The 14667-nt window shown below is 33.9% G+C and overlaps 1 protein-coding gene across 2 annotated transcripts in view; it reads right to left on the bottom strand.

Moving 5' to 3' along the window:
* Positions 1-14667, bottom strand: part of LOC136027657 (ras GTPase-activating protein 1-like) — a 106594-nt gene that overhangs the window by 30538 nt on the left and 61389 nt on the right. For both annotated transcript variants that reach the window (XM_065705089.1, XM_065705090.1), the window contains exons 11-13: positions 13323-13543; positions 7172-7376; positions 4359-4474 (exon numbers count right to left, since the gene is read on the bottom strand). In XM_065705089.1, coding sequence (XP_065561161.1) covers positions 4359-4474; positions 7172-7376; positions 13323-13543 — 542 coding nt within the window. The remainder of the gene's footprint in view (positions 1-4358; positions 4475-7171; positions 7377-13322; positions 13544-14667) is intronic.

Raw genomic sequence — 14667 nt, 5'->3', positions numbered from 1 at the left:
ACTATAAGAAGACTATTAGGAGAGGCAAACCCCCCGCTTTTAAAGACTCTTTTGTACAGGTTTAATTTTTTTTCATATTAATTCTGTACGTTTTTCTACAATCCATGGTGGATGTAATTTAATAGTTCCTGTACTCCTCGTACAGGAATTAGGAGAGGAACCCCCCCCCCGCTTTTAAATCATTGTATAAAATAGAAAAAAAAATAGATAGAATGACCGAAATGTTTCTTTTGCTCATAAGAAGCTAATATTCTGTTATCTCTCAAATGATAAGCTGTCCAGGTGTTATCAAAATTTTTTTGATGTTGTGAAAAAAAATCGCCCGTAAGGGACTTGAACCCTTGACCAGAGGATTAAAAGTCTCACGCTCTACCAACTGAGCTAACAACTTGCATGTGTGTAAATATAACTTCTCAATAGCTTTTAAAAATTTCAAATTAACATGGGCTCTTATGGAGAGAAATCCGTTAATTTAAATAGCTAATGGGTGGTTTCTGGAAAACAGGGAAGGAGTTATCGGATCAAGCTGAAATTTCGCGGATAAGCTCCTGGGCCGTAGGGGACCTTAACTTGTGAATTTCAGCCCGATCGGACAACGTTAAAAGGGGTGGGGGGGGGGGTTGGAGGGTCGAAACTTTCGGGGGGTTAAGATTTTCCTACGAAACTTTCATGGGCACTTACTCGGAGAATTCCGCATCGAATGAGTCTTCGTACACCCAGATCCGATGTCGGTTGTGACCTGTAGGCGTGGCGAAAAAAAAAGTAAATGAATTTTAAGTGGCTATGCGTGGTTTCTGGAAAACAGGGAAGGAGTTATCGGATCAAGCTGAAATTTCGCGGATAAGCTCCTGGGCCCTAGGGGACCTTAACTTGTGAATTTCAGCCCGATCGGACAACGTTAAAGAGGGGCTTGGGTTGACAGGTCGAAACTTTCGGCCAGATTTTCCCCATGAAGAAAAAGTTGGAGGGGGATGAAATTTTGCAGGTTTCTTAGTTGGAGCTCGGGCTACGAAATGCATCCCTCCCCATCCGTCTGCGACCACTGGAACCGAAGATCGCTTAACATTGTCGTGTGTCGCCTCTTTATAGAGGCACGAGTGTGCCTCCTTGATTTGAATTATAATGATAGTCCAGTTTTAACTTATAAATTTTCAAAAACTATTGGGCAAATTATTTTTAATTATAATTTAATACTAAAAAGACTAGATAGTGATATAAATTGGAAACCGGTTTGTAATTGTAAGCAACTTGGCCCATTTGTAAATCCTACTTACAAACATGTTATAACAGGGGACTTGTCAATAATAAAGCAAGATGATCTTCAAATTATAATGAATAAAGGGGCTAATTTCCGTCTTTCTCTTCATCTGAAACCATCGAGTGTTCTTGATGGCTTGGAAAAAGATTTTGATTTATTTATTGATAAGTGGTGTAAGAAAGAGAATAAAAATAAAGAGAGTTTTCAAAGTTGGAAAAATTTAATTATTAGTAGAATAAGAAATAAAATATATTCTAACTTAAAAAATAGTAACACTAAATCATTATTTTATAATGCGAAGATTAAACAAGCAATTGCTAATCTAAAGAATGAATTTGTAATTGTGCCAGTGGATAAAGCTAATAATAATTTTGCCATAATTTGTCAGAAGCTGTAGTGATATCTTAAAAAGGGAGTTATGCACAACTAATGTTTACGAAAAGGTAAATATAGAGGATGAGAATTTAATTGAAAAGACTGAAGAAATACTTTTTAAAAATTTTAATATTAAAATAAATGACAATGATAAAAAGTTCCCTTTCCTATATTGGACTGTAAAATTTCATAAGAATCCCCCTAAACCACGGTTTATTGCTGGAGCAGCTAAATGTCCAACCCGCATTGCTGCTACTGACCTTTCTTTAATTTTAAAGGAAATTGTAAATAAACTTAAAACCTATTGTTCTGGTATTAAAAAATTTTCGAATTTTAATCCATATTGGAGTGCTAATAATTCACTGCAGGTGATAGATTCTTTAACAATGGTTTCAGCTAAAAGAACTGAGTCTTTCGATTTTGCGACAATGTATACTAATTTATCACTTAATGTAGTGTTTGATAATTTAAAAACTGTTATCAAGAAATCTTTCCTCTTATCTAGTAAAAGGTTCTTAAAAACAGACATTTATAATAAAAAAAGCTATATGGACAAATTGCTTTAATACTACAGTTAACTTGAGATGTTACAGCTTGGATATGATTTTTGAGTTATTGGAATTTGCTTTATACAATACTTATATAAGATTTGCGGGTGATTTGTACAAGCAAATTGTGGGAATTCCCATGGGGGGGAATGCCAGCCCATTTATAGCTGACTTGTTTTTAAGTCAACTAGAATATAAATATATGATGGATAAGAATAATCCAATTAATTTAAAACATGCTTTGTCAAATAATAAAAGATATTTAGATGATATTTTGGTCTTAAATTGTAAGGATTTCATTGATATTTCTAAAAATATATATCCATCAGAGCTTATTCTTGAGCCTAGTCATGGCGCTGGTCATGAAGATCATTTCTTAGATTTAAATATTAATATTTGTGATAATAATAAATTAAGTTTTAAAATGTATAATAAAACGGATGATTTTGATTTTGAAGTGATTAGTTTCCCATTCCCTGAAAGTAATATACACTCAAATATCACATATTCAGCGTTTTTCTCACAGTTACTTCGTTATGCAAGGCTTTGTAGTAATTATATTGATTTTAAAAATAGATGTAAAATCTTAAGCCAAAAATTGATATCAAGAGGTTTTTCTGCAAATAAATTAACTTGGCAATTTAAAATTTTAGTTTTCATTATAACGAACTTTTAAATAAATATCAAAAGAATTATCTAGAAATACTTAAAGAAATTTTCAACTAATTTCGGAGGTTCGAGAAATGTTGTCGCAGCGCCATTTATTTTGAATTGTGTTTCTAATTGAGCGGATTTTCTTAAAAATTAGCCACATGGTAAAGATGAATTCTATAATTGTTTAGTTCATTCAGGTTTTTTGCAATGTGTTAATATTTGTGATTTGGTAAAATTTATAATATTTAGTTTACCTATTGTTGCTAAAGGGAGGGATATATTAACAGGATAAGCTTGTTTTGGTTTTACTTGGTTGTTTTACATTTGCTGTTTTTTTTTCTTTCATAGGCATATATTTTGGGGGTGATACCTGACGCGGGGATGCCATGGATATTCTGTGGTAGCCACAACACTGTGCTGGGTAGAGAATTTAGAGTGGCGAAACCCTATATAGGCCAGTGTATTCTCCTGATGAGCCCTTATGTTGGGTGTTGCCTCTGAATTATTTGTCTATATTATTTTTTCTATTGTTTGGTAAATGACGACTTATACTTATTGACGACATGACTGCCTGTCCATGGATTATTCTTTATGGTTGATTGTGTGTGGCTATGCTGTTTGACCTATGTGATTGTATGGATGAGTAGGGTTAAGGCCTCATTCAAGTGCTGGTCTATATTAATCACTAATTTAGGAAAACAGTCTTCCTTTTCTCCTTCTGTCTTTCTTTTTTTTTCTTTTTTTTTCTTTTTTTTTTGTGTTTGTGCTGTTGCATTGGTGATTTCTCTTTTCATGATATATATATATATATATATATATATATATATATATATATATATATATATATATATATATATATATATATATATATATATATATATATATATATATATATATATATATATATATATATATATATATATATTAATATATATATGTATATTTATATATATATATATATATATATATATTTTTTATATATATATGTATATATATATATATATATATATATATATATATATGTATATATATATGTATATATATATATATATATATATATATATATATATATATATATATATATATATATATATATATATATATATATATATATATATATATATATGGTTCAAATTTGGCAACACTACTTACTAATCAGAAAAACGAATTAAACAGAAAAAAAATTCAAGCAGTTTGTAAAGCTTTATCTCTTTATCTAGCCATTTATACAAGTGACAAGACAAACGAATGCACCAAAAGCTAGATACGACATCCAAAATATGGAAACATTTAACACTGAGAACCTGATAGATAGATTTTGCTAGGCTCTGCACGTAGATTGAAAGCGTATATGGGACATCCTATCAAAGCAACCTGTCCGATAAAACAAAATTTCAGCGGATGCATCAAGTTTAGAGATGAAAAAAGGCAGAAGACTTGCTGTATATACAGTATTTTTTTTTTACGGGCCTGGTGTTAATTTTTTAATTCTTTACCGGTAGAAAATAACAAACGTAACTTACTTCGGACAAGCTTCGGCAGATAGAAAAATACAATCCGTTACTTGATCTAACACTTGAAGCAGAAACTCTGCATTGGCACATGCATCGGCATTCGGGTCGATTTTCGATGGGTTTAACTAAAATCAAAATTTTATAACAATCGACAGAAATAGATAATCAAAATATGTAGTATTTTAGCATCAATAACCTAGACCAGTGATTCCAAAAGTGGGCACTACCACCCGTTTTGGAACAATTCTGGGTGGCAATGATGGCCACATGCATCGGCATTCGGGTCGATTTTTGACGGGTTTAACTAAAATCAAAATTTTATAATAATCGACAGAAATAGATAATCAAAATATGTAGTATTTTAGCATCAATAACCTAGACCAGTGATTCCAAAAGTGGGCACTACCACCCGTTTTGGAACAATTCTGGGTGGCAATGATGGCCACATGCATCGGCATTTGGGTCGTTTTTCGACGGGTTTAACTAAAATCAAAATTTTATAAGAATCAACAGAAATAGATAATCAAAATATGTAGTATTTTTAGCATCAATACCCTAGATCAGTGATTTCAAAAGTGGGCACTACCACCCGTTTTGGAACAATTCTGGGAGGCAATGATGGCCACAGGTACATCATTATTATACTTAGATTTCGATCACAAATGCAAAAATTAAGGAATACATAAAAATAATTTTTTTAATCATATTAATATAAAACAACAAACTCAAAACGGCAAATACAAGTCGCCACTCTTCGAAATTACTGCTGATGGAAATAGAACCAAGGATTATTAAATCAACTGGCAGCATGCCAGTTTTGTCCTTCTCAATAAGATGATTTTGAACACGTTAACTTTCTATTCCAAACCCAAAATACAGTTTCATAACTTCAAACATCATATTTCTAATTTACGTCTTTATGATATTTAAAATAATGTATAAACATTAATGCACATATCTTTCTGTTAAGTCGCTATTTACAAACTGGCAGCATGCCAGTTTTATCCTTCTCAATAAGATGATTTCGGACACGTTAACTTTATATTCCAAATTCAAAATACAGTTTCATAATTTCAAACATTCATATTTCTAATTTACGTCTTTATTATATTTAAAATAATGTATAAACATTAATGCACATATCTTTCTGTTGAGTCGCTATTAAAATTAAACTTAAAAATAATTTCTAAATGGCGGCGAGTAATATTTTTTCTGGAAAGGCCAAATAGGGAAACACTTCCCAAACAATTTGGGAATCACTGAACTGGATAAGGAAATCACCTAACCTGTAAACATCTGAAATTCATTCAAACCCAGATATTGTATACATCAAAGGTGTTTTTCTTGGTGAAATGTATGAATAGTTGAAATGTGCTTTTTTAGGCCGTCCCAAAGACAATAATATACACCGGGACTTAATTGAATGTAAGTGAAAAAATTAATTTGCACGGTTTCGAAGGCGTATTCTCCGTAGTCAGCCTTGACTGCTACTGACATCTTCTTCTCTTTTTTAGTTTACAAGTGAAGATTTGCAACAAAGCTTGGTCTTGAGAGCTTAAGTATTCCATAGTAGTATATTCAACTTTGGTGCCGAAAATTTCCGATTCTGAATTCAGACCACAACGTTTCTTCAACGTTCCAGCTCTACCACAACGTTTCTAATGGTTGTTTCGATGTCTTCATAAATCGGAACTCGATTCAATATGGTTGTAATATACTTCAGAAGTGAGACGCTCTTTTGTCTTCGTCTCTTTTCTCCATGCTGGCCCCTGGAAAATGCCACCCAGGAAGGTCTGTAAAACCCCCTTAGTTACTCAAAATTTTACTCAACCCTACTTGATTGCATATGGTTGTGCTATTCTTTTAATATTGTCTTGCATAGGGTTCAATAAGTACACCTGCAAATCCCGATCTTTTTTTTATGGAAATGGTTGTTGTTTCGCCTGTCATTGTTGACGTTGGGCAGTCATTCAAGGGTACCATTTCATTCATGCATTTGGTACCATCCATTTATTCATTCAACATTTATTCACGCCATTGGGATGTTAGCAAATAAAGTAGCATTGCTTTTTTCCGTCTCTTTCAGCTGTTACAGTTGTCAGGCTTTTTATGTGATTTCGCATTTTGTTCTTTACATTCTATTTTTCTATTGTATTTTTTTTGGTAGATCTTCAACATAAGGCCCTACTTGTCATAAAGTTGGGTAGTTTTCAAGACCTAAATGAGTCAACGTACTTGTACTTCTCATTAAAATTGACCGTGCACTAACAGACACCAAGAAGGTAAATTCCAAATTTAGTAATGGTGCTCACACCTTTTGAGGAAGCCAAAAATCAAACCTCTTTTTGAAAACTACCGTAGGCATATCAAAATTCAAACTCTTAACTAGAAATCTGAAATACAATTGTTTGTGACTGACTATAACAAAGAAACGAATATTGCAAAATCTCCAAGATTATAAAGGGAAACAAAAAACTAAAAAAGAATGTTCCAGAAAGAAATTTCCCTGGCTATAATTGTAGGCAAGCCCCCCCCCCTACATTACAACATAATTATCCCCCCTCATTTGAAGACAAAATAGTGAGAGATAGATTTGGGATAATAACAGTTGGATCTGCAATAGAGCATGCCAGCGCTACCCCGGAGAAAAGTTTTGGGAATAATTTCCTTTAAGCGAGGATGTAGTTTCCGGCTGGGGGGGGGGGGTACGCGGCGGCCACCGTAAATACATGCCGATAATGTAAGACTCTATTAATATTATTGTATAACAATATGCATTGTGCTACATATTTTACAGCAAAAATAAGCACCAGTTGACCTACCTCACACGCTTGTTTTGATTCCAGAACTCTTTGTATTGTTTCTGAAAGGGCTGCTATGAGGAAAGGTGTACAAACAGACTTCATATACAGATCTGCTAAGGTTGTTGTCAAAGAGGCGGCTCGGAACAATGTTGACGTCTCCTCTTCTCGGTCAATTTCCTGCTCCATTAAGTTCTGCAGCAGATCTGCTTCCCTTTTCTCATGCCTGTAAAAAATTTTTAGTTTTTATTTCACCAAACATTTATATCATTCGTATTTCACCAAGTATAACTTTTAACCAAGTTTCACTAAATATTTTTTTTACCTTCATTTTTACAACTACGAGTAAAAAACTGTTTCTTTGAAGGGGGGAGGGGGGGAGTAACTCGGTATAGTGGTTAACATGGGCCTTACAAGAATTGGACGACGCCATTAATTATTTGTTTCCAGTCATATATTTCGGGATCTTTCCGTTTTTTTTTCAAAAACGCTGAGATTTGGGTCGCGGGAAAAGGCAAAAGTATTTGTTTTCAATTACTAGTTTTTATACATATATTTTATGTATAATACAATATTTTTCAAAAAAATATTTATAATATTTCTGTGTGCGAAAAAAGGCAATATGAAAAATTTTGGAAAAATTATATTTATCTACCTCTTGTTTTTTATGCCTGCAATACTGATTTCGAAAGAAAGCAACTGAAACGTCGTCGAATCGACGTTTCAGTTGCTGAACCTTTTTTTTTACCGGGGCAAGTAGCAAGCATGTCGCTCAACCTTTTGGCAGCTGAAACTGAACCCTGGGTATTACTAAAAAGAGCATCAATTCACAATGCTGACATACTGAATTAATTTCGAAACAATTGAATTAATTTACTCTGAAATTAGTTCGATATGATTTTTATTCGAATTAATTTATATTTTACAGAAGAATGAAAACACTGGAACACTGAAAAACTGAAGCTGAGCTTTTCTTTTCTGTTACTAAGAAAGTTTTTTGGGGTAAGATTGTTTTGAAGTACAAAAAAAAAAAAAAAAAAAAAAAAAAAAAATCCTCCAGATCCATTGCTGGCGCATCGGCGAATCATGTGTTCGATCTTTATTAAAGGGACCTTACCGCAGCGGGGATTGATCCCTGGGACTCGTATTGTAAAGCATCAACTTGACTTAACACTCTTGCTCAGCAGGGTCACCAGCGTAGAGGGAACTGGTTGACAATGCCGTCAGTCTTCTCCAAGTAGCCCTGTCTAGGGCTAAGGATGGGGCATCATTTGAGTTGATGTTGCGATTGAGCAGGCGTTGGTTTATTACATCTGCCCATCTAGTGCGTGGCCTTCCTCGAGGTGGTTTCCAGCCATTTTCAGAGGGATTGAAGTCCGAGATGATCCTTGTGGGGGTACTTAGTGGGAGACAGCGTAGGTGGTCGTACCACCTTAGAGAGCAGGCTTCTCCTTGGCTAGAGAGGTTCGCCAGCTTGAAGGTCTTCAGGATCTCAGTATTGCGGATCTTGTCATACCATTGAAGCCTTCGACTCGAAGCAGGTACCTACCCTGAACAGCATCGACCCTTCTTAGCTGTGTCTGGGTTATCTGCCATATCTCAGATGAGTACAGCATGATGCTTGAAACTGTGGCGTTGTAAATTCGGGCTTTGGTAAGGCGAATAATTTGCGGTTTGTGGAAGACTGCTCTCAGGAGTCGTCCAAACACAGAGCTTGCCTTGGCTGATCTGGCTGAGATTTCGGCGTCAAGTGTGCCACTTGAGGATATAATTGATCCGAGATATGTGAACTGCCTTACCACATCGACAGCTTGGCCGTTAATCTCAACAGTTGAGAGTGGTGCTGATGCGGTCTTTTCTATGGGCATGATTTTCGTTTTCTTCCAGTTGATTTGCAGCCCACCTCCAGAGGTTGTGGAGGAGAGTGTCTCGAGTGCAGACATAAGTTGGTCGAGATTGTCACTAAGGACAGCTACATCGTCCGCGAAGGCAACATCGGACAGAGTCCTCCCGGCATAACTGATGCCGATAGGGTGAGCATGGTGCGTCGCGTTCAGGATGTGGCCGATGACGCAGTTAAACAGCTCAGGCGCAGCAACGCATCCTTGCCGTACTCCATTTTGTATGGGAAGGAAGAAGAAAGCTTCCCAATAACTAGGACGGCACTTTCTGTCTTGCTGTAAAGTTCTTTGAGTAGAGCATCAACCAACTATTAAAGTGCCAAAGACAGGTAAAATGAGACCAGGTCGTTTGAATTAGTTAAGTGGAAACTTACATAACCATATTTCGTGTTAACACAACCATAAATATCTTACACAACCTTACACAACCATACCTAAACAGCCATCAATACCTTACACAATCTTACAATCATACTTACGAAACATTAAATATTGTCTTACGCAACCATACAACCATACTTACACAACCATAAACATACCATATCTCGAGACTTTCAACGTAGGATGACTTTAAATGGCAATCGAGCCACAGTCGATCCGCTCTTCGCCCTGCCATAGCATTTTTCTTTTAAAAAGGTGTCAATTATGTGGAAATTTTGTATTGAGAGGCGTGAGGAACAAAATTATTTATTAACCATAAATATCTTGAAATATAAGGAAAAATCAGTATTTCAATTTTTAATGAGAAACATTTTCATATGCAGTTATGCGGTTTTTGGTAGAAGTGGGTACAAAAATTGATGTTGAGTAAAATCAGCTAAAAACGCTTAGCACCAAATAGCTTAAGAATGTGTAGCTTTCCCTTGAAGGTTAAGTTATCTTTGGGAACTAACAGCTTGTTAATATTTGAATTTTTACGGACGGAATGCCGCCTGTCAAATTGATCTAATTAGCATTGTTCAATTTCAGGATTCAATGTGGAAATACTGATGAAAAGTTGTACTGCCCTGAAAACTTTGCGATTTTGAAACAAATAAAAAAACAATTCTAGAAAATCGCGGTTTTTCACCTATGAAAACACTTATCGTACCTCTAGGGGGCATACTTTATTTTGATGCTCTTGATGATTCAGTTTCTAAGGTACAGAACACGAAATTTAATATCAGAAGATTTAATTTGCGGCTAAATATGCAAGACAGAGAAGAAGACATGATATTTTGGGAGAAAAGGTGAAGTTTCTAAACATCTTGGGAACCAGTCAAGACGGAAGGAATAATATCAAATCAATCGATAAAGTTGGTATTAATTGAGGGAGGGGAATGTAAACTAAGGTAACCAATAAACGTCATGCAACGCCTTTTGAATTATAGTAGCCAACCTTCTCCCTGTTATTCATTGCTTTAATTTTTTTTTTCAGTGAACAAACTAAACTTCTAAATGCAGAAGACTTGAGTATGTAATGCCCGGGCCAGTAAAACGGTCATATGCCGATAAAATCAAAATTACGCACGACCACAGCAAAGATTACGACTGTTTTTTTGTAATTTCTCGAGTTGAACATTGTTCAACATTCAACTTTTAAGATTTGTGATAAATCAGAGTCAAGAGTTAAGGCGTGATTTTTTGAAACTAGTTAGACATTTTATTAAATAGAGATTAAGACATTTTGCCCTGATTTGAAATAATCTGAGGAGATAAGGGCTTCAACCCCCTTCTGTACTTACAAAAATGTTTGTAATTTTTGTTTTAATGTTTATTCTTATTTGCTCACTAGCTTAATCAAGGTGCTGCGATACATTGTCAGCTCCACAATCAAATATTTTTAATTTTATATTTCTGCTTTCTTGTCCGTTCTCTATTTTTTTTATTTTCTTCCTTCTATTCAATCCTAAATTTTTTATTATTATGTTCTTCCATCATTTATTTCAAATTATTTTCACTATTTTCGTTTTCACAGTATCTATTTCACTATTACATTATAATTTTAAGTATCTCAATACTATAGGCCATAGTAAACCATAATAAACGAAAGAATCTAACTAAAAAAAGAAGCATAAAAATATACATGTAGAATAGAAACATAGTAGAACAGAAATCATAGCTCAATATATAATAAAATTATGTGATTAAACACAAAAACAAAACACAAAACTAAAATAGGATGACCCTTTCTGAGTAACGGTGAAAGGGTAACCCCTTACCGTTACCTCCTTGAGTTACCCTTTCACCGTTACTCAGAAAGGGTCATCCTATTTTAGTTTTGTGTTTAGTTTTAAGGTTTGTTTTTTTATATTTTTATCAGTTTTATCCTGCATTGAGGACGGTCAAGCGGAGATCTTGACCGAAGCATTTGCATAATTTTTAAATTTTTCACTGGCTATTTATTGTTCTCGTTTTCTCCCTTCCTTCACGATTTTATGTTTGATTATGATTAGCCAGTGTGGTCCTAGAAATTATTTACACACAAAAACACCTGCTTGGAAACAATAAAATCCTGGACTAAGAAGCTGGATATCTTCTTGAATATTCGGCTCAATATCTGAATACTCAAAAAATCTAAATATTTGGACTCTTTTTAATTATTGAGCAAGGAATACAGATAGCGTTAGCGCATCCTCTTCTCATTACAAAAGCTACACTGTCCTTCTAGACCATTCTCGTCTTCGAGAACGGTTGTTTTCTTTATCGCTAGTGAGGGGTGGGACCTGACTTCCTCTTCTTATACAACTAGACTAGTACCAAGCTAGCAATTAAAAAAAAAGCATCAAAAATTTGTTCATATTCATTTTTATCACGTTTTTTACGAGTCGGACAAACACTTTGGGCGGGGGGGGGGATTCAAACCCCCACCCTGGATACGGCCTTGCTTGGGTTATTAGTTTACAAATAATCATTTTCACTTATAAAGCTTGTTTCAATGATATAAATATATCAATTTTAGAGCTTCAGAATATCTATGAGTTAAAAATCTAATGAATTTAAGTTTCAAATTTGGTGCTTGAAATTTTTAAACGATGTTGCAATTATCCTTTTTTAGAATTTTTTTTTTTCTTGCTAGATTTCCAATTCATTTGACAAGTACTTAAGTGTTAAGAACTAAAAATTTGGGTACTTGAATGATATTCCCCTTACCGCTTAAGTTGTTCAGGCATCGACGCACTGTAAACCGGATTTTTTTTTTAGTTTCTTTCTTTCAGCTTAGTGTGAGAAAAGACAACGAGAAATGAAAAAATAGATGGGATACATAATTCGGGCTACATATTTGCACATAAGCGGGGAGGGGGTCAATTATTTGGACAGTGTGAAGTCAGAAAACAACTGGTCTATTTGAACCGAATCTGTAGCCGTTTTGCGTATCCTCACGCTGTGCATATCAATTCCTAACTTATTCAAATTAATACGCGTATTAATACTTTAATCTGTTTCGCCATCTTTCAGTTATAAGTTATTTGCTGAAGTTTTACTGGTCACAAGGTACTTTCCCTTTACCAAAAATCACATCTACAGTTAATATTTGATTTTTCGCCATATACCCACCAAATTTCCGAATCACTTTTGCCTTACCGTCAGGACCTATACCCTTATTATTTATCACTTATTTTGATACTTTTTGTGACTTCATAAATAAATCACCACTGATCTTTACATTATTAGGACATATTCCACCGTTTTTTATACTCTTTCTATTGCACGATTTGACTCTCCCTTAAAATATCCGAAATGAAGAACCATACATGGAGCTTCTAAGTAGGATTAGATATGTTTAACAGAAGGTGCACCGCTCAAATCTGCTAGTATATTTCTATGTATTTCCTTAGCATTAAAATATCCCATTTTGAAAATATTTATCTGAGTTTACTGATGTCAGTCTCCAAAAGTAAAGATCAGTAAAACATCATCAAAAAGTTTCTTAGTGTCTGTTTTAGTCCCCAGGTCGGAGGTTCAGCTAGCTACCTAATGGTTCAAGAATTAGACTCCCACCGAGGGAGACCATTTTCTAGCATTTCTTTTTGAAGAAGTTCAGTTCGAGACGTCAAGATTCTTTAGTCAAAGGGTCAATATGATGAAATTCCACATGTAGAAGCAAAAGATACAACAAAACGATATCCCGTTATTTTCATTTTCATTTTTTTTTTGCAGAGAATAGTTGTTTTATTCATGATAACTATGAGTTGTAATTATCAACCAGTTAAGAAATGACTTAAGAAAACTTAAGAAATGACTTAAGAAATGGCAATTCAATGACTTAAATAAACAGAATAAAAAGATACCTAAAAACTCTAAGTAGAGACGTGGCAAGAGGTATCCGATCTAAATGGCAAAGATCGGCCAAACTTTTAACAACTTCTAAATTCATTTCCAGAAGGAGGTCTTTGAGAGGGAGATATTCCTCTGGTGGCATTATAAGGTCATGGAGATATCGGGTTCTCAGTCGTAGCGAACCCCATTCTCCAACAGGAGTCACTCCGGTCAAGTGATACCATTCTTCGACCTAAATAATAAGAGGTCCAAAGTTAATTTTCTCTCTGTCTCTAATAAAAATTTTAAACTTGAATGTTATAATGTGTTGTTCAATAATTTTTTTTTTATCTACATAGAATAAATCGTACACAACTTTTACTATACAAATAACGTATAGTAGAGATTTCACACTAACACACAAGAAATATCGTTAACAAAGACCTTTTCATATAGTTATATTCCCTTTGACTTAATAAAAAAAAAAAATAAATAAAAATAAAAATATTTATGTAAAGAATCAATGATGGTCCCAATTATCACCGCTAGCGAAATAGGATAATAGTGCAGCAAATACAGGATTTGGTCCAATGTCGCCATGTACCTGACTTTGCCACAAACGTCCTGTTTCAGTTAATAAAATTTGGAAGAGTAATTCCAATCGGTCAAATATAATACAAAATTGCAAAATACAAGAAATAACAAAAAAATTGAAAAAAAAAATCTACACTTTGAAGGTAGAGACGAAAAATAATAACAGAAACATAATAAAATACAATGAAAAAAATGGTTTCAAGATAAACGATAAACAGACAACAAATAACAAAGCCAGAATAAATAAATATACATATAAAAAAACCTCCCAAACCTTTAAATTTACCAAGTTTCTGAAAGGAGTTTTTTTTTAATATCTAATATTTCTTTAAGATCTAATCAACTCTCTAACTGATATAGACGTAATTATATATTATTATGTACTATTAAAATATGAATATACATAATTATATAATATATTCCACATAATAGCAATATATATATATATATATATATATATATATATATATATATATATATATATATATATATATGAAAAGAGAAATCACCAATGCAGCAGCACAAACAAACAAAAAAAAAAAAGAAAAAAAAAAAGAGAGAGATAGAAGGAGAAAAGGAAGACTGTTTTCCTAAATTAGTGATTAATATAGACCAGCACTTGAATGAGGCCTTAACCCTACTCATCCATACAATCACATTGGTCCAACAGGGATAGCCACACACAATCAACCATAAACAATAATCCATGGACAGGCAGTCGTGTCGTCAATAAGTATAAGTCGTCATTTATCAAACTATAAAAACAGTAAAGACAAATAATTC

The sequence above is a fragment of the Artemia franciscana genome, chromosome 5, assembly GCF_032884065.1.
Source record: "Artemia franciscana chromosome 5, ASM3288406v1, whole genome shotgun sequence".
Taxonomy (NCBI): Eukaryota; Metazoa; Arthropoda; class Branchiopoda; order Anostraca; family Artemiidae; genus Artemia; species Artemia franciscana.
The sequence above is the reverse complement of the archived record's forward strand: the minus strand, read 5'-3'. Positions and strand labels throughout refer to the sequence as shown.